The sequence below is a fragment of the Trichosurus vulpecula genome, chromosome 3 (assembly GCF_011100635.1).
Source record: "Trichosurus vulpecula isolate mTriVul1 chromosome 3, mTriVul1.pri, whole genome shotgun sequence".
Lineage (NCBI taxonomy): Eukaryota > Metazoa > Chordata > Mammalia > Diprotodontia > Phalangeridae > Trichosurus > Trichosurus vulpecula.
Window position 1 is genome coordinate 28,022,414 of NC_050575.1, and position 22,466 is coordinate 28,044,879.

At 47.0% G+C, this 22,466-nt stretch overlaps 1 protein-coding gene across 2 annotated transcripts in view; it reads left to right on the forward strand.

Moving 5' to 3' along the window:
* Nucleotides 1-22,466, forward strand: part of JADE2 (jade family PHD finger 2) — a 180,228-nt gene that overhangs the window by 134,437 nt on the left and 23,325 nt on the right. For both annotated transcript variants that reach the window (XM_036750294.1, XM_036750295.1), the window contains exons 8-9: nucleotides 3,074-3,190; nucleotides 11,724-12,212. In XM_036750294.1, the coding sequence (XP_036606189.1) occupies nucleotides 3,074-3,190; nucleotides 11,724-12,212 (606 nt within the window). The remainder of the gene's footprint in view (nucleotides 1-3,073; nucleotides 3,191-11,723; nucleotides 12,213-22,466) is intronic.

The window sequence follows — 22,466 nt, forward strand, 5'->3', positions numbered from 1 at the left end:
TAACTCCTTGTTAGTCCAAAGTGGTTAAGGCCCATAATTTAATTCAGCAGACATTTATGAAGTACCTACTATGTGCAAAACATTGTGTTAGGGTTGAGGGTGCAAAGACATTAAAAAAGTTTGCCTTCACGCATTGTCATTTTGCAGAACCCATGGGTAAAGTCACCGTTGGCCCATTCTGGGCCAAAGTTCTCAACTCCCAGATGAAATCTCCATGCCGAGCTCCTTGGATGGATGCATCCATTTTTACTTGGGGAGATTATTCCTTTTCGTCTGAGGGTGTGGGTGGGAGGCAGGCAGCATTGCTGGGCCCTAGGCTCATAGAGATCATAACCTAGGCACCTGTGAAGCCGTGGAAAAACTGGAGGTGATTACCCATGGGTATTTGAAGCCTGTCTGTTAGAAACCCCGGGGGATAGGGAAGTGTAGTTGCCTGGAAGACTCCCTCCTCCCCTCCCTGAAGTCTTGAAGAGATCCTGAATTTCCCTTGTTGTGACCTGTGGGGTTCGCCTTCCCACAAAGCTGAAAAAGAGTAGAGCTTTTTCTGTCATCCCTTAAGCTAAATTTATTAACACCTCATTAGATAAAAGGTGACAGGACCACAAGCGACCCCTGGTGGCAAAACAGGAGGAGAAAGTTGGGGGTTGGGGGTTGAGAGGAATTAATTCTGAGAAGAGAGTCGTAATCCTGGTCCTTTCTTAGTGCTTCCAGGGGCAGCCTGGTGATGGGACCCGGTGTCACAGATCTCTTAAATTTAGCTTTCTCTACAAGACAGGCCATACCCCCAGTGGTAGCGCTCAGCTTTTATTATTTTTAGAATACATTTTTAGTTTTTGTTTTTGTATTTCCGACATTTCCAATCATACCCCTCTACCTCCTCCTCTGAGAGAGTCATTTCTCATAATAAAGAAGAAAAAAGTTGAACAAAACTAAACAACATATAGGAAAGTCTGATAGTATAAGCAGGGCTCCAGTAGGCTCCCCATCGCTGTAAACAAGCAGTTCTCATAGTCCTTTAGGGCCGGCCTTGGTCAGTGTCATTTCTTAGCCTTCAGTTCTGACTGTTGCGGGGGTGTTCCCCCTGTTTACATTGTTGCAGTCACTGTATAGGTTGTTTTCCTGGTTCTGCTTATTTCACTTTGCATCAGTTCATATAAGCCTTCCCATCCTTATCTGCAGACTTCATTACTTAGGGCGTATTGATATTCACCTATCACAACTTATTGAATCATTTCTAGTTGATAGGCATCTACTTTGTTTCTCCTTTTTAATACTATAAGGAAATGCTGCTGTGTATAGGTGTATGTGGGGCCTTTCTTTTTAGCATTGCCCTTTTCGTGGTATGTGCCTGACAGTGGCAGCTCTGGATCAAATGGTGTAAACATTCTTATTCATGCTCTGAGTATTTCCAGAATGGTTGGACCACTTTACAGTTCCAGCAACAATGTATTAATGTGCCCGTCTTTCTCCCCAGACTCTCCAACAATGACCATTCCCATCTTTTGTCATCTTTGCCCCTTTACTCGGTCTTTATTATTAAACATCTTCCCTGTCCAGGGGATGCCGTAGGGGAGGCACTGTGCCTGCAGAGAATTGTTCACACTGTCAGCTTTCTAGGGACAGGGGCGGGTGTTAGATTAGGGATAAGATCTGGGCTCAAGCCAACCGAGGCAAGTTCTGGGAGTCCAGCCTTTTTCGGTGTTGAGGGTGACTCCTGATCCTCTCCTGTTCAGAATGAGTCACTCAAAAGCCACAAACCATATCAAGTCCCTTTACTATTGTGACATCTGCCTCTTAGGTCTCTCTCCCCTGTCCAGTCCATCCTTTATAGAAATCTTCCCGGGATGAAGGTCTGCCTGTGTCCCTCCCCTGCTCTCTTGCTTCTCTCCAGCACCCAGCACATCTTGCCCATGGCAGATACTTCAATCCCTTAAACGCTTGCTGAATTGAATGGAAATGGAGAGAAGCAGTGTTCACTGAACAGGAAACTATTATAGCCTATTTGACTAAAAGGGCATGGACTGTGGCATTCCTGGCTATTTTCCACATTTCGTAAGATCTCAGCTCTTCAGTGGTATTGGGTCTGTAGTGGAATAAGAGGAAGCGCCGTCCAAATCAGGTGATGCTTTCTCTGACAACTTTTTGCGACCAGAAGTAGAAGCTGCTATTGCTTCATTTAAAAATCCCATACCTCGCGGCAAGTCAGCTGACTGGTATGTTTTCTGTGCCTTCTTTCCGGGGACCAGTTCTGTGTTCACATGAGACAAGGACTCTCTCCCCAGGAGAATATTATGCTCTTGGAGTCAGAATTCTCACTGTATTTCCAGTGGCTCTTGGCTTGAGGGAGAAACATGCCCATGCTCCTTACTTCCAAGATTTCACTGGGCATTTATTAAGCACCTGCTGTGTACAGGAGCGCATCGTTCAGTGCTAGGCGCAACGCAAGTCCATGCTCTCCTGTAGCTCGAAGCTATTCCATAGTCTTTCTTGAGCTTTCCCTGGGAGTCAGCTGTGGCAGGGGAACACAAAAGAGGACATAGCTTGACCTCAGGCAGCTTCCAGTCAAGTCAGGGATGCACTGTGTCTCCCTATGAAGACAGCGATGTAGTAGAGGAAAGGTCCTATAGTAAAGGTACCATAAGGCTGTGCACAGGCCGCTGGACCTAGAGTCTAGAGCCCTAAGTTTGCGTTAGCTCAGCTCTGCCATTTCCTAGCTTCGTCAGATGTGAGCACTTAACTCCTCAGAGCCTCAATTTCCTCTCCTGTGAAATGAGGGAAGTCATCCTCCCACCGTCTGCCTTAAAACAGTGCAAGAAAAAGCCTCTGTAAGCCTCAATGCACTATGTAAAGGTAAGTTCTTACTGTTTCAGGAAGATTCGAAGCACTGACAGAGAACAAAGGGACAACTTGGCATAGTAAAAATGGAATCCTGAGAGCTAGGTTGCGGAGTGAGAGCAGGGTCTCTGTCCGGTGGGCATAACCAAGGGACACTTCTTAGAAGTGAGTTTTGATATAAGGGAGCAGTGCAGGGAGTGTGGGCCTGCCTTAACCCTTCTATCTGTGTCATGCCTAGGTCAGCATTGGATGCCCAGAGAAGATGGAACCAATTACCAAGATCTCACACATCCCTGCGAGCCGGTGGGCCCTGTCCTGTAGTCTGTGCCGGGAGTGTACGGGGACATGTATTCAGGTAGATGCACAAATGAAGGCTTTTCCTGCCTTGGCTGCCTGGAGGGAGAGGGGCAAGATGGTATGTGAAGGGGCCGTCACTGCATTCCTGGGGAACTGAGATCAATAAGTCAATCAAGAAGCATTTATAAAGAATACCTTGATAACCACATATATTAAGCTCCACAATGACCGTTATCTGTGTGTTGGGTTCGGTGGAGATGGGAAGACAGAAATGAAACAGTACCTGCCCTCCTCAAGGAGCTTATATTTCTGCTCTTTGGCGTGGAGGCTTTTGGACAGCTCCCAAGTAACAAGAGTGGTAACATGCATTTATTAAGTAACTACTGTGTGCAGAGCACAGGGGAAGCACTTGGGGAGATGCAAAGTTTAGATAAGAAACAGTTCTTGCTTCTGTGTATTTCATACTCAGGGTCAGAGGATGCGACGTAGACACAAATCCCTTTAATGTGCAGTATCACATTTTGCACATATTACACAATAATGTGCAATGTTACATGTAGTACATCCAGGATGTGCAAAGCAAAGGGCTTGCTGAGTGCCACCTCTGTGCCCATTCTGTGCTTCTCTGCATTGTCAAGGAGACACAGAGAGACTACCTGGACCCTGAAGACAGGCACGCCCAGTATGGTTGGGGAGATAGGGCATCCACGCAGCCGGTATACGATCTGACTGCCTGTGTGACCTTGAGCCGAGTCATTTTCCATCCACGGGCCTCTGTTTTCTCATTACTTGGACGAGGCCGTGTCTAAGAACCTCCTGGCTCTGCTGTAATCTGGTGTGGCTGCACAGCCGTGGTGGTTCAGAGAGAAGGGAGGTAGGTGTGCCCTGTGCAGGCTGGGGTGGTCAGGGAAGACTTATGGAAGAGGTAACACTGGAACTTGGCTGTGAAGGGCCAGAGGAGGGAGGGAGGGGACATTTCAGGGCTTGGGAGATAATGAGTAAGAAAAGGAGGAGAATGAAATTGGCAGGCTTAGACAATTATTCCAAGCTGGAACTTATTAGGGAAAATTCAGCTCAGTTTAATAGATACATATTAATCATTCACTGTGTGGATAGTCTTGTGTTTGGTGTTAGAAGAGGTAGAGAGTTAAGACGTGGCCCCTGCCTTCTTACAGCTCCCAGTTTGATGATGGAATAAGACAGACAAACATCATACATGATATTGTATGAATGGAAGATTAGTGAAATATAAGCAAAGTAATTTTTCCAGGGAAATCAAGGAAGACTTCCTGGAAGGGGTGACATTCAAGTTAGATTTTTAAAGTAAGGAATCTCAGTAGGCAAATACAGATAGAGAGGACATTCCAGACATAGGACACGGTGTGGATGGACCGCAGGAAAAGCAGGAGGATGGAGACAGTAGTACATTGAGGAGTTGGTGGAGCGGAGTGATATGAATAAGAAAAGCCTGGGAAGGTAAGGTGGCACAGAGAGCCTTGAACAGCAGGCAGGGGCATTTGGATTTCACTCGGTGAGCAGTAGGGAGCCCCTGAAGAACCCAAGCGATGGAATGGCATGACCGCGTCTATACCCAAGGAAGGTTAATCTTGCAGTGATCTGAAGGGTGAATCAAGAGGCGGGAAGGCCTGCTGGGGACTGTTAGCCAGGAAGTTGGTAATGAGACCCTTGCACCAGGGTAACAGCAAAGGAAATAACCAGTGTCGTAGACATGCAAGAAGAGCCCATAAATGATTTCATATGAGAGGTGAGCAAAGCATCAAATAGTCATGATTGCGCCTAATATGTTATGATTAATGTTATTGTCGTTAGCAACAGGAAGCTTGCGGATCATAGAGGGAAAGAACACCTCCCAAAACATCTGCTGAAGACAGCCCTTGGCCAAGGTCAGATGCAGGGCCAAAAGCTGAGGAGTTCACGTTTACACGATGCTTTAAGTTTTGTAAAGCCCTTCCCATCTCTTATCTCATTTGGTCCTCGTAACAACCCTATGAGGTTATCACTTATTACAGTAATACTGTGTCTTTGTTTTTGTTTTGGAGGCAATTAGGATTAAGTGACTTGCCCGGGGTCACATAGCTAGTAAGTGTCTGAGGCCAGATTTGAACTCAGGTCCTCCAGACTCCAGGGCTGGTACTCCATCCACTGTGCTACCTAGCCGCCCACCAATAATATTACAACAGTAATCTTAATTAATAATTGAAATTAATTAAAATAATTAAAAATTACAGTATATCCCATTTTACAGGTGAGGAGACAAGTTACTGTTTGAGACAGGCTTTCTGAATCCAGATCCAATGCTCAGTCCACTCTGCACATGGCCTTTCCTTGAGTAAGCCAGCTAAAGTAACATCTCCCAGCATTTTCCAGAGACGCAGGAACCACCGGCAGGTAGAGGTGACACGTAGGGATTTGCCCAAACCTGTGGCAGATAGGCAGCCCCAGATAGCAAGGGCTCCCCCCCGCTGACCCGAGCCGGCTTCCCTCTCCAGAAAAGAGCCGTCGCTCATCATGTGTTTTCTGAGCATGGCCTGGGTCCTGAGCCCAGGGCTAAGCCTACTGGAAAAGACAAGGTTCATAAGACTCGACCCTGCTTGCAGGCGGTCTTTCCACTGTGCAACACTGCCTGCCATAGAACGCAAGATAGATACCCTGCTGTGGACTCTGGGAGATCACGTGGGTTGGCACAGGAAAGGGAGGAGGAGAACAAACAGCACTCAGAATGGATTCCTTTACCTCTCTGAGCCTCCGGCTTTCCCATCTTTAAACTGAAAGGGTTCTGACCCACACAGGCCATTCATTCATTCATTAAACAGACATCTATGAAGGGACCGTAATGTCCCAGACATGATACTGGGTGCTGGTGGTACAAAGACAAAACTAAACAATTTCTGCTCTCAAAAGAGTTTACATTGTAATGGGGCAAAACAATGTGGGCACAGATAAGTTAATAGAAAATCAATGCAAAGTAATTCTGGCCTGGAGGAAGGTGGAGATATTGGGGGGGGGGGCGGGATTGTTAAGAGGCCTCAAGTAAGAGGCAGTTCTTGAGCTGATCCTTGAAGCCTGCTTCCTGTCCTAAGTGGCAGAGATGGGGAGGCAGAGTGGTCCAGCTTTGACTTTCTGTGGTCTCATGCCCACTGAATGGGACAGACAGTAATTAGGTTTGAACCAAACCGGCAGAGTCATGGTGGTGAGGCAGTAGGTAGGGTGTGGTCATGGCCACACCTGGCTTTTCCAGAAGCTCCTGCTAACTGGCTGATGCCATATTAGTTGAACTTGCTTTTGGCTTTTTTAATTTGCCTTTTGAGTAGGAAACTAACAACTGTGCCACTTGCCATCTGGCAGAAGAGGAACTCAGCCTGAGTGGAGTTCCCTTTGGGGTTTCCCCAAGGTAATATGGTACCTTGGGAGACTGCTTCCCTTAGATGGGGAGGCCCGTCTAAGGGCCTCAAGAATGGAGAGTCATTGGGCTTGATCAAGGAAAGAACTTTAGTGTTCATTTAACACCCTGGGGAGATAAATGTGCCCGCTGTTATTATCCTCACTCTACAGATGAGAAAACTGAGGAAACTTTAGTTGTCATCTCTGGCTTAACATCAGCTATGGAGGCATCATGATGCATTGGAAAAAAGCAGGTTTCAACCCTGCTTCCCTTAATCTCTTCAAGCCAGATGACTTCTGAGGTCCCTTACAGCTGTAAATTTATGATTCTGTGATTGTTGTACTTGTGTAGAAAGAGGCTAGGAAGATTAGTTAATTAAAGAGATCGAAGGCCCTTCTCTGTAGCTTTGCTTTTATTTTGATGACAGGAGCATCCACAACTGCGGATGACTCAAACCTCTCTGAATCCCTCAGATCCTTTGCATATAGCCAGTATTTATGGTGAAGAAGGAAGAAGGATGGGACCTTCAGAGAAAAAAGAGATTTTAATACTGTGTTGATGCAAGAAAGGAAAAATTGTGGCTGTGTGCTTTTTGTGAGCCAAGCTTGTCTGGTTAGCTTGAGTCTGTCTCTTCTTAGGGTCCAGTTTTGTCGTGTCGCATAGAGGCAGTTTAGCTTATCACCACACCATGAAACTTTCCAGTGGTTTAGTTTTAAGCATCCCCAGATGTTCCTCCAGTAGAGACACATTGTCATTCACTGGTTAGCTTGCACAATGAAATTACCATTTTGGCTACCAGACAAGAAAACTCAATCAGGGAAACTTATGGCTTGCAAAAACCACCCAAAAGAATGGTTCTCTCTGCAAAAATGACTCCTTAAAAGCAGCATTGTGGAAGTCCCATGCTTTTTCTTCCTTAGTGATTTACATATCAGATTGGCTCCGCTGATGAGCTGCATGCCTTCTCCCCCAAGTCTTCCAGATGCTCAAGCTCCAGATTCAAAGTCTGGTCACTGCTGTCACCCCTCTCATCAGGGTTCACTCTGGCAAGTGGCAGGGATAAACCACATCCCCAGAATGGAAAGAGAGAAGGTGCATCAGGGAGGAAATTTGGGGAACGCAGGAATACTGGCTTTTTCCACCAGTCAGTAAAAACAGCCAAAGTGAGCATTTTGTATAGTGCTTTACGGTTCACAAAGCACCTTCCTCACAACCACCCTAGAAGGTAGGGAGTGTACTTAACCGCATTTTATAGGTGAGGAAACCGAGACTCAAACAGGAGAAATGATTAACCCAAAGCTCACACAGCTTCTGGCCATCTCTTACACTGGCTCTAAGTGAACCTTCTGGAAGTTGTATGAGCTGAACTATGTCTTCTCCCTCCCTCCCCACAGTGCCACATTGTCCGGGGCTCCTGGAGGAACGTAAGAGCCCAGTTAACTAGAGAGGGGAGACACCCTTTGAACAATTAGACAGTACAGTAGATGTTCAGAGCCAGGCACAATCCCTGTGGGCAGAGCTAGTCATGGAAGTCCTCTTGGAGAAGGTGGGCTTGGAGCTGGGCCTTGAAGGATAAGGTAGAGGTAGTGACAGAGAGGGCATACCAGACAGGAGAACGTCCAAGGCGAAGGCTCAGAAAATAGAGATGATCGTGGTGTGGTTGAGTGAGACTGGGGTAAAACATGTCCTTGCTCTCCACAGACTTCAGTGGTGCTGTGCGGGGAGATCACTTCTCAGAAAGATCCCAAGTGTGGTTTTGCCTGGGATCTCTAATGAGGGGCAAAAGGCAGCATGAATGAGACCTACTAGGAAAGAAGGAAGTCACTAACATACTGTATTGTTAAGATGTTGGACAGCATAGGATAAAAAAATCTAGCTAACTTGTAAGAGGGTATTTATACCTTCTTTTTAAAAAAAAAAACTGAAGTACCTAATGAGAGATGATGTTTAAGGTTTAAGGATGACTTATTGCTAAATGGACTCACCTGACACATCCAGTCTGTAAAAATAAGTAAATAAATAAATAAATAAAAGAAACTGGTGCTGGAGAAGAGATGAGGAAATAAAACGTACCTCCTTTTTGTCGGACAGGCAGTATGGAGTGTCGCATACACTCAGACAGTCGCTCTATTAATCCTGTTACAGAAGAAAGCTCACTGATGACAGGTATAGCATGGAATTACAATGATATAGAACAAAAGGCCTCACTAAAACTCAAAATTGTATTTCAGTAAAAAACTTGATGCCACCTGAAAAAAAATTGTCCTCATGTAGGACAGGAAGAGTGCAGAAAGTCAGGGTAGTTGAGCCTCCGCAGTCTTCCATGTGGGTTAGAGCAGTTACCTCTGGCTGCTGTGCCCCTGGTAGGAGCCGTAGCCCAATGACTCTATAAAGGGTTACATAAAGGTTTGCCTTTGCCCAGTGCAAAGATAAACTATTGAACTCAGTCAATTGGAAGGATTTCCCCTAAGGGGGGAGAAAACCTGTCTTTGGTGTGATATCTACAGTCATTTCTGATTCACAGTCAGGCATCTGAAAGATTAAACTTTCCCTTCTGGCTAGATGACAGGCTCCCTCCGTGGGACTTCACCAGTTATTCTGGGATTTAGAACTAAAATCCATTCTCCCATATTTATTAAATGTCTCCATTGCTGCTCAGTCATTTTCAGTCGTGTCTGACTCTTTGGGACCCTTGTTGGGATTTTCTTGGCAAAGATACTGGTATGGTTTGCCATTTCCTTCTGCAGCTCATTTTACTCATGGGGAAACTGAGGCAATCAGGGTTAAGTGATTTGCCCGGGGTCACACAACTAGTAAGTGTCTGAGGCTGGATTTGAACTCAGGTCCACCGTGCCTCCTCGCTGCCAAAAACTGGAGAACCTATTTTATGTAAATAGTGTAATCCAGCTCTCTTGTTTTGTAGAGAGGGAAAAGGAGCCCCTGAAAGGGGCCTTGGCCAAGGTCACACATATACTAATTAGTAGAACTGGCCTCTGAACCCAGAACCTCTGACGCCAAACCCGGTGGTCTTAGGACTCCATGACAGAGAACCTAGCTGGCTCTGTCGTTCCCTCTTTTCCTGAAGAGCAGCTTTATGTAAATTGTTAAATCTGGGATCTCCAGTAATCAGCTCCTTAGAAATGGCTTGTTAGTGTAGCTTAACTGGCCATTAACAGCTGGAACAGGCAGATTTCTTGTGGGCTGTTGTTTAAACAGTCACCAGCCGCCCAGAGCTCCGAGTTCCCTTTTAATGAATTAAGCCGAGGAGGGAAGGGCTGGCCGCTTAGGAAGAAATGGTCTCCTCTAGCTGGGAAATGGGCTTCCTTGAGGGCCGTGGAGGAAGTGGGCTGGAAGTTTTGGCTGCCAGGATGGACAGTGTGAACGGCGGCCCTCCTGCAAGGGGAGGGAAGTTCTGCCACTTTGATAAGTTCTCAGCAGCGCCTCGGCTGTTAGCAGAGCTTCGCTAAGTGAATTGTGGTCACTTCTGATTTCCAAGAGAACACAGTTGATTTGCTTCCTTTAATTGCCTTTGTGAAAGCAAAAACCAATTAGAACCTGTGGACTTCCACACAAAAAGCCTCATTGGGGCACCAAGGTGATACTTCGGGCTTGCTCAGAGACCTTAGATAGGAGAATTGTACTCTGAAGGAGGCTCACCTGCACACAGCCCCAGACTCAGAATTACTAAAGGGTTTTTACTGATGGTCAGGGGTCAGTTCTGTGTATGGATAGTCAACAGTATGACTTAGAAATAAATGAAATTTCTATCGAGGAACATCTCTGCTCCTCTGTGTTAATTAGGTTGGTCCTAAAAACCTTTCCAGCCTAGTTCTACCTCACTTTCCTTCCCAGACTGCGTAATGTAGCGCGACTGGCCTTCCTCACATGTGTTGCTCCGTCTCCCATCCCCGTGCATTTACCGTGGCTCTGATGACCTCCTTTCTCACCTCCTCTGCAGAGACTCCCTTACTTCCATCAAGTATAAATTAAGTGCCACTTTATATACTCCAAGCCTTTCTAGATTCCCCCAACTGCCAATGTCCTCCCTCCCTAAAGCGTCTGGTATTTATTTTATATTTGTTCTCTTTGTGCTTGTGTACGTTGTCTTCCCCTATAGAATTTAAGTTTCTTGAAAGCAAGGACTGTTTCATTTGCATTCCCACACTGTATTCTCAGCACTTTGCTGGGAATAGCACATAGTAAATATTTGATAAATGCTTGTTAATAGCTTGATAATCTTAATTGGAGGTTTCCCTGACAAACTTGGGAGTGAACTTGAAAATGCTGCTAGGGAAGCTTCCTTCAGGAGCCAGAGGGGAGAAGAAGCCTTGGCATCACCATCTACTGCTGGCCAAAACGGGTCTTATTTAGGTCACTCAGCGTGTCTACATTGACTTCCTCCTGTGTGCCCGTCCATGTGCCGGGATTCATGATTGGAAGATGTCTTGCCCTTGGGGAGCTCCCAGTCTGCTTGGGAAAATAGGACTCAGTTTGGTAATTACAGCACCCACCCAGATCTCGCTCATTGGGAGTCCAAGGACTTGGGTTCAAATCTCAGTTCTGTAATTTACTACTTATTGACCTATATAAGTCACCTCACCCCCACAGGGGTTGTTTCCTCATCTCTAAAATGAGTGAGTGGACAAATGGGCCTTGAAGTTCCCTTCAAATGTTATTTTTTGGAGGGGGGAAGGCAGGAATCTTTTTATTAATATAGTATCCTGCAAATTCTATGGAACTGAGAATATTATGAGACTGAACCCGACCAAGTCTTAACCTGTGTGGCTCAAGATTTCATGTAAACGAAAGAGCCATGTGATCTGCCATTAATTGAAGACTTCCGCCTTCCTGGAGGAGATGAGATGTATGTGTAAGTGCAGGAGTTGTAAAGCAGCTCCTGCCACGCACCGGGACAGAGCTGTTGGGTTCTTTCAAGTAAGATCAGTTCTCAGAGTGTCAGGTCATCAGGTTGGGCCTCTAGGGCCTTAGACCAGCCCAGGTGCCCCCTGCAAAAGTGTATGTGGCCATCAGGTGAGCACCTAAGTACTTAATCTCTCTGGGGTAGGCCCAGCCTGGTAAAGGGTTTGGTCCTTCCCCTGGGGTGTGTGGGTGTGGGTGTGTCCTCGAATCTCCAGACCATGTTCTGTGCTTTGGGTGGAATCCAACATGTCCTTTTCTCTCCTGGCAGTGTTCCATGCCATCCTGTATCACTGCATTCCACGTCACATGCGCCTTTGACCACAACCTGGAAATGAGGACTATATTAGCCGACAATGATGAAGTGAAATTCAAGTCTTTCTGCCTAGAGCACAGCAGCGGGGCTCCTAAGCCCCCCGAGGAGGCCCGCGGAGTAAGGGGAGAGGCTGGTTCGGTGTCCGAGCCCAGCCAGCCTGCCTTGGACTTGGAAAAGGTGACCTTGAGGAAACAGAAGCTGCAGCAGCTGGAAGAGGCCTTCTACGAGCTCGTGAAGCCTGAAGAGGTGGCGGAGAACTTGGACCTTTCCGAGACCCTTGTGGATTTTGTCTACCAGTACTGGAAGCTCAAGAGGAAATCTAACTGCAACAAGCCCCTCTTGACCCCCAAAACCGATGAGGTGGACAATTTAGCCCAGCAAGAACAGGACATCCTATACCGGCGGCTCAAGCTGTTCACGCATCTTCGGCAGGACCTGGAGCGAGTGAGTACACGTGGCACCCCTACCCTGGCCCGGCCCCACCCCAGCCCCAGCTCCTCTCTAGGACCACCGTCCGCCTCAGCCCTACGAGGGAGGGCAGAGGAAGGGTTGCCGCTCGTCCCAGAGACGGCTCCTGACAGATGGTCCTTGGGGACTTCCATTCTCAGGGCAAAAGCTGTGCTCCGTTCCTGGAAACAGAGCTCTTTGTACGTAGAAGATTATGGTGTTTGAAGGTAAAAGGAGCCTTAGAGATTTTCTGATCCAAACCTGTCACTTTGAGGATTAGGAAAGGGAGAGGCTCGGAGACGGAAAGTACCAAGTAAATTGTATAAACAGCAAATGCTTCTAAGAAGCGGTAGAATTCTCACATGTCAGGGCTGGAAGGCACCCGACTCGTCATCTAGTCCGGCCTCCCATCCTGGGGCCCTGCATGGGGTTTGGGAGAGTGGTGTAGTGAATAGACCACTGGACGCGGAGGCAGGAAGACCTGAGTTCAAATCCAGCCTCAGACACTTACTAGCAGTGTGACCCTGGGCAAGTCACTTAACTTGTCTGCCTTAGTTTACTCGATCATTGGATAATGTGAATATAATAATAGTACCCACCTCCCAAAGTTGTAATGCGGACCCAAGGAGATCATATTTGTAAAAATGCTTTGCAGACCTTAAAGCGATATATATAAATGCTAGCTAATATTATTCTTATCCTCCAAACCTGAAGAGTTTATGCCATTCGAAGTAGAGGAACTAAGCTTGTTAAACCTCAGGTTAAGTAAGTGTAAGAGAAAATAAGAAGCAGTATCTCTGTGGACCCCAGCTTGGACCAGGAGCTTACAGGGATATCTGTTCATGTCCGTGTGGAACATTCGACTTTTCAGAGCGCTTTGACCTCAGCTGCTTTGGGAGGCAGGACGAGGGTTTGTATTTATTTCCCCATATTATAGATGGGGAAGTAAAAACGTAGAGAATGGAATGACTCATCCAGTATCGCCTAGTTAATTTGTGGCAGAGTCGGGATAGAAACCCCGTTCTGCCTCCCAAGCCAAGGTCCTGGCCAGGAAACAAAATTGGCCCCAGGTTCTTAGCGTTTGGATTCAGCCGCAGCGGCGTGAGGAGCCTCCGACTTTGCCGCCAGAAACCATGACATCATCCCAGCGTGGCCGCCTGGTATATCAAGTCAGAGAATGTGTAGGGGGGGACGGACCGCTTGAGTTTCAAAATTGTGGCAGCTGGATTCTAGTGCCGGGAGTCCGGGGCTAAACTGATAGGAACCGTGAAATCATTCCCATTTATCGAAGCACCTGTTCCATGCCCTGACTGGACTCAGTTACTGTGACTGGAGAGCGCTCAGATTAGAAGATATCGGACATGTGGAAGTGAACATGGCGCAGACTCTGGCTAAGGGGACGGGGGAGCGAGCAGTAAGCTTGACTGCCCCGGAAGAGTGTATATAGTACTTCCCCCATCCCTACAAAAGGCCTCCACCCCCTGTCTTCTGAAGTTAGAAACTGTGGGAAAATGAGAAGGAAAAGATAAGAGAAACATGTGGACAGAGGAGAGGGGGGAAATGGGGGAGGGAAAGAGAAGACATGAGAAAGGAGAGGAGGGGAGCAGAAGAAAAGGGAAGAAGGAGGGGAGAGGGGAGATAGGAAGAGAGAGGAGGCGGATGAGAAGGGAAAGACAATGAAAAGAGACAAGAAGGGAAGAAATGGCAGAAAGTGGGGAAGGGAGAAGAAAGAAGGGAAGGTGGATGGGAGGAGAAAGTTGGGGAGGGCTGATGAGATAGGGAAGAGGGAAGGGTAGGAGAAAGAAAGGAAGAGGAAATGGTGGGGGAAAAGGGAGGAGAGATGGGAGGGGAGGGCAAGAGAGAGAGAAAAAAGAAATGGAAGGGAAAAAAAGGAATAGGAGAAAACAAGGATCTGTTGAAAAAGGAAGAATTCCATTATGGGATATTTTGACTAGGTGGGGGCACTGGTGTGGCCATCCTACCCCAGGATAGGCCCTGACTCTTGTGGTTGCCAGAAGAGCTTCCATGCCAGAAAACTCCTCCACCCCTTTCTCCCTGCAGCCCTCTTGGCCTATCGGGTAGGGACAGGGCATCAGAGGGAACGAATTCCAAATTGTGAGTTAAGAAAGCAGCATTCCCAGCTACGTCACTAGCTAGCCTTGGGCAAAGTCCCTTCCTCTTGCCGAACATCATTTACCTCCTGTGAAAGGAAGAGAATGAAGGAGGTCAAGCTGTTCTCCAAAGGCTCTTCTCCCCCTGACATTGTGATGCAGTGAGTGTGGGCTCTCCACAATGCTGCTTTCTAGGAATAGCAGAGCTGAATATCCATTTCAAACTGTCTAATGTTAGATCTCAGCCAGAGGAAAAATGATTGCCTGTTTAATGTAACCCAAAGTGGCTCTCTGCTCAGGGGATGTGTAGGTACCAGCCCCAAATCACCCATTTCATTCATTGCCTCTGGGAAGTGCTCCAAGAGCCATCTCCCCATCCAAGAGCACAGAATGCCAAAGACACACAGTTACTCCCCAGGCAACCGCCCCCCTCCCCCGGGCTTCCTCTTGCTTGAATGGAAGCCTCTCTTCTTGGTTGTATGGAATGAGCCTTGTACTGCGGGTTGAGATTTGGATTTTAGTCCCTACTCTTCTCCCAACTCACTATATAATCTTGGGCCAGTCCCTTAACCTTTAAGACAATAAATTTATCATTTATTTGTTAAGCACCTACTATGTGCCAGTCACTGAGCTAAGCACAAAAAGAAACAAAAGTCCTTGCCCTTAAGGGGCTCACAATCCTAATTAATGAAACAATAGGCAAAGAATGTGTGCAAACCATATATGGGGGAAAAAGAGAAATAATTTTAAAAAGGAAGGCACGTGAATTATAAGGGAAGTTCAGGGAGGGCATTCCAGGCATGGGAGAGAGCCAGGCGATATTCCCAGAGCAGAGAGATGAAGTGTCTTATTTGAGGAGCCGCGAGGAGGTGAGTGCCACTTAATCTGAGAGTACATGTAAGACACTAGAAAGGTAGGAGGGGGCTAGATTAAGAAGGATTCTGAATGCCCAAAGAGAATTTTATGTTTGATCCAGGAGGCAACGAAGAGTCACTGGAGTTTGAGTGTCTGGGGGAGGGGGAAGCGACGTGATCAGACTGAAGGGAGGGTGGATTGGAATGGGGAGAAAGTTGAGGCACGCAAACCCAGCAGCAGGCTGTTGCTGGAGTCTCGGCGAGGGTGATGAAGCCTGCATTAGACTGGCGGCAGCGTCAGAGGAGAGCAGGGACATGTTGGCGAGATGTTGCAAAGGTGAAATCTGCAGGCTTTGGCAGCACATTGGATATGGGAGGTGAGCAGACAAGGGTGACTGACACCTAGATTGGGAGCATGAGGGACTGGGAGGATGGTGCTGCCCTTAACAGTAAGAGGGAAGGATAGGGTGAGGTTTAAGAGGGAAACACAGTGAGTTCAGCTTTGGACATGTTGAGTTTTAAGAAGTCTGTTGAACATCCAGTTTGAAGTGTCTAAAAAGGCAGTTAGAGATGTGAGGTTGGAGGTCAGCAGAGAGTTAGCACAAGATAAGTAAATTTAAGAATCATCTGCGTAAGAGATGGTAAAAGCCATGGGAGCTGATGAGATCACTGGGCAAAGTAGTGAGAGAAGAGGGCCCAGGACAGAACCCTGTGGGACACCTATGGTTAGAAAGCATGGCCTGGATGAGGAAGGGCAAAGCAGATGGAGAAACAGTGGTCAAATAGATAGGAAGAGGAACAGGAGAGAATGGTGACCTAGAATCCTAGAGAGAAGAGAGTGTCAGAGTCAGAGAATCAGTCAGTAAACATTTACTAAGCACCTACTATGTGCCAGCAACTGTGCTAAGCCTTGGAGATACCAGAGAGACTTAAGACAATCCCTGCTGGGAAGGCGCTCACAATTTAATGGGGGAAGACCACACCTGAAAAGAAGCCAAAAAGAGGGGTTGTGGGGTGGGGGGCATCATTACCCAACTTGGTGCCACCATGAAGCCCAGCAGCCAAGGGTGGCAGATCATCTGAGAAAGTGAGAATTTCAGAGTGGATTTCATCTTGCAGAATGATAAGTTTCTCAAGATCATGAAGTCCGGGAAAACGTCCTGGAGAGGAGGGTGACCAGTAGTGTCAAAGGGTGCAGAGAGGTCAAGGAGAACGAGGAAGGAGAACAGGCCGTTGGATTTGGCAGCTAAGGGATCATGAGCGACTTTGGAGAGAGCAGTTTCAGTGGAATGATGAGATCAGAAGCCAGACTATAAGGGGTTAAGAAGATGAGGGACAGCCGAGAAAGTGGAGGTACCCCTTGCAGTTGCTTTTTGAATAAATTTGTCCACAAAGGGCAGAAGAGACGTAGAACCAAGAGTTAGCAGGGAGGGAAGGATCAAATGGTGGTTTTTTGAGTATGGGGGAGACATGAACATGTTTATAGGGAGTAGGGAAGGAGCCGGTAGATAAGGAGAGATTGAAAAGAATTACTAGGTTGGGGATGACAAGAGGGGACAATATGTTGGGGGAGATGGGAAGGAATGGGCCTGTTTATGCAGGTGGAGGGTGGGCCTTGGTAAGCAGGAAGGCCCCCTCTTCATATGAGACACAGGTGAAGGAAGCAAGAGTGGCTCTGAGTTCTCCAGTATTCCAGGAGTACCAGATTTTGCACTGGATGGTCTAGATTCAAATCCCCAGCTCTGTGAATTACTAACTTGCATCCTTGCTCAATAAAAATAACTCTAATTTCTCTTAACAATTTAAGATTTATAAGACTGTTCTTCACAAATAGAAAGTAAAGCATAAGGAGAAAACATGATTTTCCCAGGAACCCTGATCTTCTGACTCCAGGACTCTGCCCACCGTTCCTCAGAGTTCTCATCTGTAGAATGAATGCATTGACCCGGGTGACTCTGGAGGCTCCTTCCAGCTCTGACTCTTCTTTCCTCCCTTTTCTTCATCTGTAAAGTGGGGATAATCCCACCTGCCTTGCCTTGCCTGTCTGCCACAAGAGAACTTTGTGAAAGGGAAATAAAATACTATCTCTAAAGGCACTTTCCAAAGAAGTTACTACCATCAGCAGCAGCATTGCTATTTTAAACAGTGTAGCCAAAACACAGACTGGCCCCAGATGAGGCCGGCGGTTCCCAGGGTTGTTGTCACCCTTCATCCTCTGGCCTGACCCCCACAGCACCACTTGCCACCACTGCGTTTCTTCTCTCCTTCCTCCTGCTTTCCAGTTGTCATCCTGGGCCTTGCATTGACTACAGCCTCGCCAGCGGACACTCAGTCACTGGCGTGATCCGTCATGAAGAAGCTGAGGAAGGGATGGGAAGAATTATGTTGAATAAGTAGAGAAGGAGACTATAACTTGATCTGGACAGGGCCTGGATGCTGGATTTGGTTATGGAGAAGATGAGCATTAAAAAAACCTGGTTCCTACTCTTGGGGAGCTCACATTCCAGTATTGGGGCCAAGACAGTTTACACGTGATTGTGATGCAAAGCAGGATATGATAGGCCACAGAGGGGGATGGATAATAATTCTGTGAAGGTTCAAAGATTGTTAGATGGGAGAATCAAAGAAGGCTTCCCAGAAGAGGGAATGCTTATGCTTGGCCCTGAAGGATCACTTAGATTTGAGTGGAACAAAGCAGGAGACGCATTCCAGTAGAAGGAATGTTCTGGCCAAGGTGCCATAGTGGAAAGGCATAGGGTATGTGTGGGGGGCAGGAAGTTGTTCAGTTTGGCTGTAGTACTAAATATATGTGGGGGAATGTATGCAATGGGAAATAAGACCGAGAGTAAATGCGTTCCTTGTAAAGTACATTTTTATAAATTGGGTCCCCTCTTAAAGGTACTAAAGGAACTCCCATTTGAAGAAATGTTGTGGTGAATTTTTGTGGAAAATAATCACCACCTAAGTTTATCTTGGGTAAAACAGCATCGTTATATATTCTTATTCGTTTAAAGCAAGGAATCTGCATTATACCTACATCAATCAAACCTCTATTTTTAGGGAGATGTGTGAAGGCCTTAGGGGGACCTCAGCTAACGTTGGACCCTGGTTTCTCATCATGTGGGAAGGGAGGACAGGAGAGAGAAGGACTGTGCCAGTGGCGGGCATTCTGGGAGGATCTACCAGACAGAACAGACTTCGAGTACAGCCTAGTGACTGAGTAGGCCTGTTGTCTAAGGAGCTTCCAGAGAGGTTCATTACCTAGACAGGCCCAACAGCTGCTCCCACAGACAGTCCATTCAGTAGTAGAAAGGTTACCGTCTGCTTTGGGAGGGAGGTCCCCACACAGACAAAAATCACAGGTCTTCAAGTGTTGAAGTAAATAAGAGTGAGGGAGGATCTAGAAAAAGCCCATGCTAAACAGACACCTATCCAAGAAGACTTTTTTTTTTTTTTTTTTTGATGCAGTCAGGGTTAAGTTGCCCAGGGTCACACAACTAGTATCTGAGGCCAGATTTGAACTCAGGTCCTCCTGACTTTGGGGCCATTGCTCTGTCTACTGCTCCATTTAGCTGCCCCGCAAGAAAACTTTTTGAAGGATTTCACCCTCCACAGCCGCTTACCAAATATACCTTGGCCCATCAGCCACTTCTGTTCTCCCCGAAATGTTCTGCTCACGTGTTAAATTGTGCCCAACTGTATCTCCATCCCTTGTTCACCTAAGGTCTAGGTCCAGGAATTACTGTCTTAGAGTCCAGCTAGCAAACATCTGACTGGATTTTTGGACATCTAATCATTTCCATGTTCTTGGGAAATGATCGTAGTCTCATGCCCAAAAGACCCATGCTACCCAGACAATGGGTGAGTCCTGTTGGCCAAGGGGCGCTAGTCTGGGTCAGTCCGATAATCACTCCTTCCTCTGCTCCCCTCCCCATCCCATCTTAATCCAAGACTTTAGAGGAAAGATTTCCCTGTGAGAGCCCACCCAACTCTCAAAGGATGGTTCCTCCTTTACCACCCTTCCTTCGGCTTCAGGCACCACTCTGGCTAGAGAGACCCTTTTGGTTCTTGTTTCTGCCCCAGAACCACAGAGTCACCTGGAGGAGGAGTGTTGGTGCCTTCTTTCTGTATCAGTAAACTTTCTGTAGGAGGCCTACTGGATAGGAGGCCAGTCTTGGAATCAGGAAGGTCTAGGTTCATATCCACCCTCTGACCCATACTGGCTGTGTGACCCTGGCCAAATCTCTTTACTTCTGCACCGCAGGCAACTCTCTAAGCCTCTGTCATGCTTTTGCATGAGGATCTGCCCAGTGGAAAGACTTTCCACATCAGGAAATCACAGGTCCAGACCATGCCCCCCCCCCCAAAAAAAAGCCAACAACATCATTCTGCTAAAAATGTCTACTGTCTTGCCCCACACATTGTCATGAGATACTCCATGACTTCGCTGCTTCTAAAATAATTCTATAAACTTAGAAGTTTACAAATATAAGACTGAAAGAGACAGGTGACAAAAGGTATTTAAGGAAGAATTGTGCATTTCATACAGGAAGCTTGCTTTGCTCCCATCATGCAAAAGGAAACTAATTTTTGGCAAAGGGGGGAGCGTTGATAGTGACACCTTAAAGCAAAACTGTGAAGATTCTGGATGTTTTAGAGTCATAGCCCTTGGTACATGGTATAGGCATCCCTGGTCAGAATGATGCTACTTTCTCAAACATGGTGCCTGTCATTTCTTTGCTTTGGTGGTCCAGGGCATCCACAGGGCCCTGAGATTGAGGCCACTTATAAAAATATCCTTACATTTATCTCCCACCTCAACACGAAAATCTATTCCATTGCCTAAATGATACTACTAAAATTTACTCAATACAATACAGTTTACATGTTTTATTGAGTGTCTGTCACATGCAAAGCAGAAAGACCTTCCCCCACAAATTCTGTTGGGGGAAAAGAGGATGCATCACTTAAGCAAACATACAAATATGAGATAATTTAGAGAACAAGATAGCACTAGCAGTGCGGCTGATTAGGAAAGGCTTCCCAAAAAAGGTGGCAACTGAATCAAGCCTTGAGAGAAGCTGAGAGTATTTACCCGAGGTTGAGGTGAAGAGCAGACTGAGTACATCCTAGGATGTGGAACAGCCCATCCAAAAGCATGAGGATAGGAGATGCAGTGCCAAGTTTGGGAGCCACCAAGTAGTCCATTTTAGTTCTGATGTGGAGTGTGTAAGGAGGAGTTAATCGTGAAATATCTGGGAAGTTGTTAGACTGGAGACAAATTGTGAAAATCTTTGAAGGTCAAGCTACGAAGTTTGTTTTTATCCTGGAGGCAGTGGGGAACCATTGAAGATGCTTGAACAGTAACACTGAAAGACTTGTACTTTGGGAAAATTCTTTCGGTAGCTGTTGGAGCTGATGAGAGTGCCCAGAGAGATGTTATAGAGAAAAGAGAAGAGGGTCCATCCAGGTCAGAGTCTTGGGGCCAAATAGGGTTAGGACAGAGATACCAGTGATGACCAGGATTTAAAGGCTTTTCAGGTTTTAAGAGCCTCCCCCCACTATTATCTATGGCTTATAAAAATGCAGATTGCCCAGGGAGAGGTCATTGCTTAAGCTTATATCGGCTCAAACATAGATATCAAAGTTGGAAGGGACCTTAATGATTATCTAATCCAACCCTGCATTTTACAGATGGGGAAACCGAGGCCCAAGGGAATGAGAGAACATGCCCACAGTCACTCAGTGATTTAACAGCAGGGTCATCGTTAGAAAACCCAGGTCTCCTGACTCCTCCATCCAGGGGCCTTTTCCATCCTTGACAATACCGGCAGACAGAGCCCCATGGGAGAGAATAGAGGGAGCGGGATTAGGCCAAATGCAAACTTTGGTGACTTCATCAGTGACTGGCATGAGTTAGCCCTGCTGCCACTTGGGATCCTCAGCCTCCAATCCATAACTCAGAATGAGCATCATCCATCTCGTTCTCTGGCTCCTTCCCGTTCCCTCTTGACTGTGCTTCTTAATCATTCCCACAGTGATAATGTTTATTGGTTATTTACATCACACATTTAGGAAACTCATCCATGGAGACATCCATACCCATTCATTCCTTGATGATGGAAGAACAAACCTGGAATCGCTCCAGCTGTTGTTGTGTCCTGGCCCCTAAGGCAGGAGCAGTCTGGTGCTGGGGGAATGGAGAGGAGAGTGATAGGCAGGGCTACTTTGGCTACTGAGGCAGCAGGGGAAAAAATGGAGCTTGCTATGTCACTGTTAAGCCCACAAAGGCTCCTGGGAGATTACAGCCCAAATGCTGTTTGAAGGCTAACAGAAACGGGTTTGCTGAAGTGTCTGTGATTGGCACGCAGGCAGGCTGGGAGAGGATTAGGCAGAAAAGGTGATTGTGGGGTGCGGGGAGGGTGCTGGAGGAGGGCATGTTCAGTCAGATGTCAGCATGCTCTGGAAGGGAGGTCTCCTCTTTGAACCCAGCATGTTTATTCCTTTATCTTTGCCCCCTTCCTCCCATTCATGGCCAGCATTCTGGGCTTGAGCCTCCTTGCAGATAGGGTTTGCCGGAAGGGCAGGGATCTGGGGAAACACTCCCATGTCAGCCTCTATTAAATCCCACCTTATTAAGTCCCATCTTATGGTTAGCTCAGATTATTCACTCTCCTAAAAAATATACTGAAATAGGACTTGGCCCCAAAGAGTAACAGCTCTGAAAATAAGGCCTTGCCTTCTCTCCTCATAGAGTTGCTTATTCATGGCAGACAAAAAAAAAATGTGTCCCTTAAAGCCAGCCCGTGACAAATCTCTGGTGTAACTGAGCAACTGTGTCGTCTTTCCAGGCAAGGACTTTTATCAGGGACTCTGTGTGTCTGTGTCTGTGTGTGTGTGTGTGTGTGTGTGTGTGTGTGTGTGTGCGCGCGCGCGCGTGTGCGGCAAGCTCTGCTCCCACAGAGCTCTGTTTAATCAGCGACTTCCTAGGACCAAGGAGCAGCTGGAGTGTTATTCCAAGAACTCAGCAACAGATGGTTTATGGAGGAGCTAGAAAGACCTGGGAGCAGCTTTGGATCAAGAGCCCCTTGCTGAGAACCTGCACTAAGCAAAACCCCGCTGGAGGAAGTTTGCACATCATCCCATCCCTGGAGCTTGGGAAGGGTCCAGAGGTTCTGCTTGACTGTGATCTTCACACACACACACACACACACACATACACACACACACACACACACACACACACACACACACACACACACACACACACACACGCTTTTCCCCCT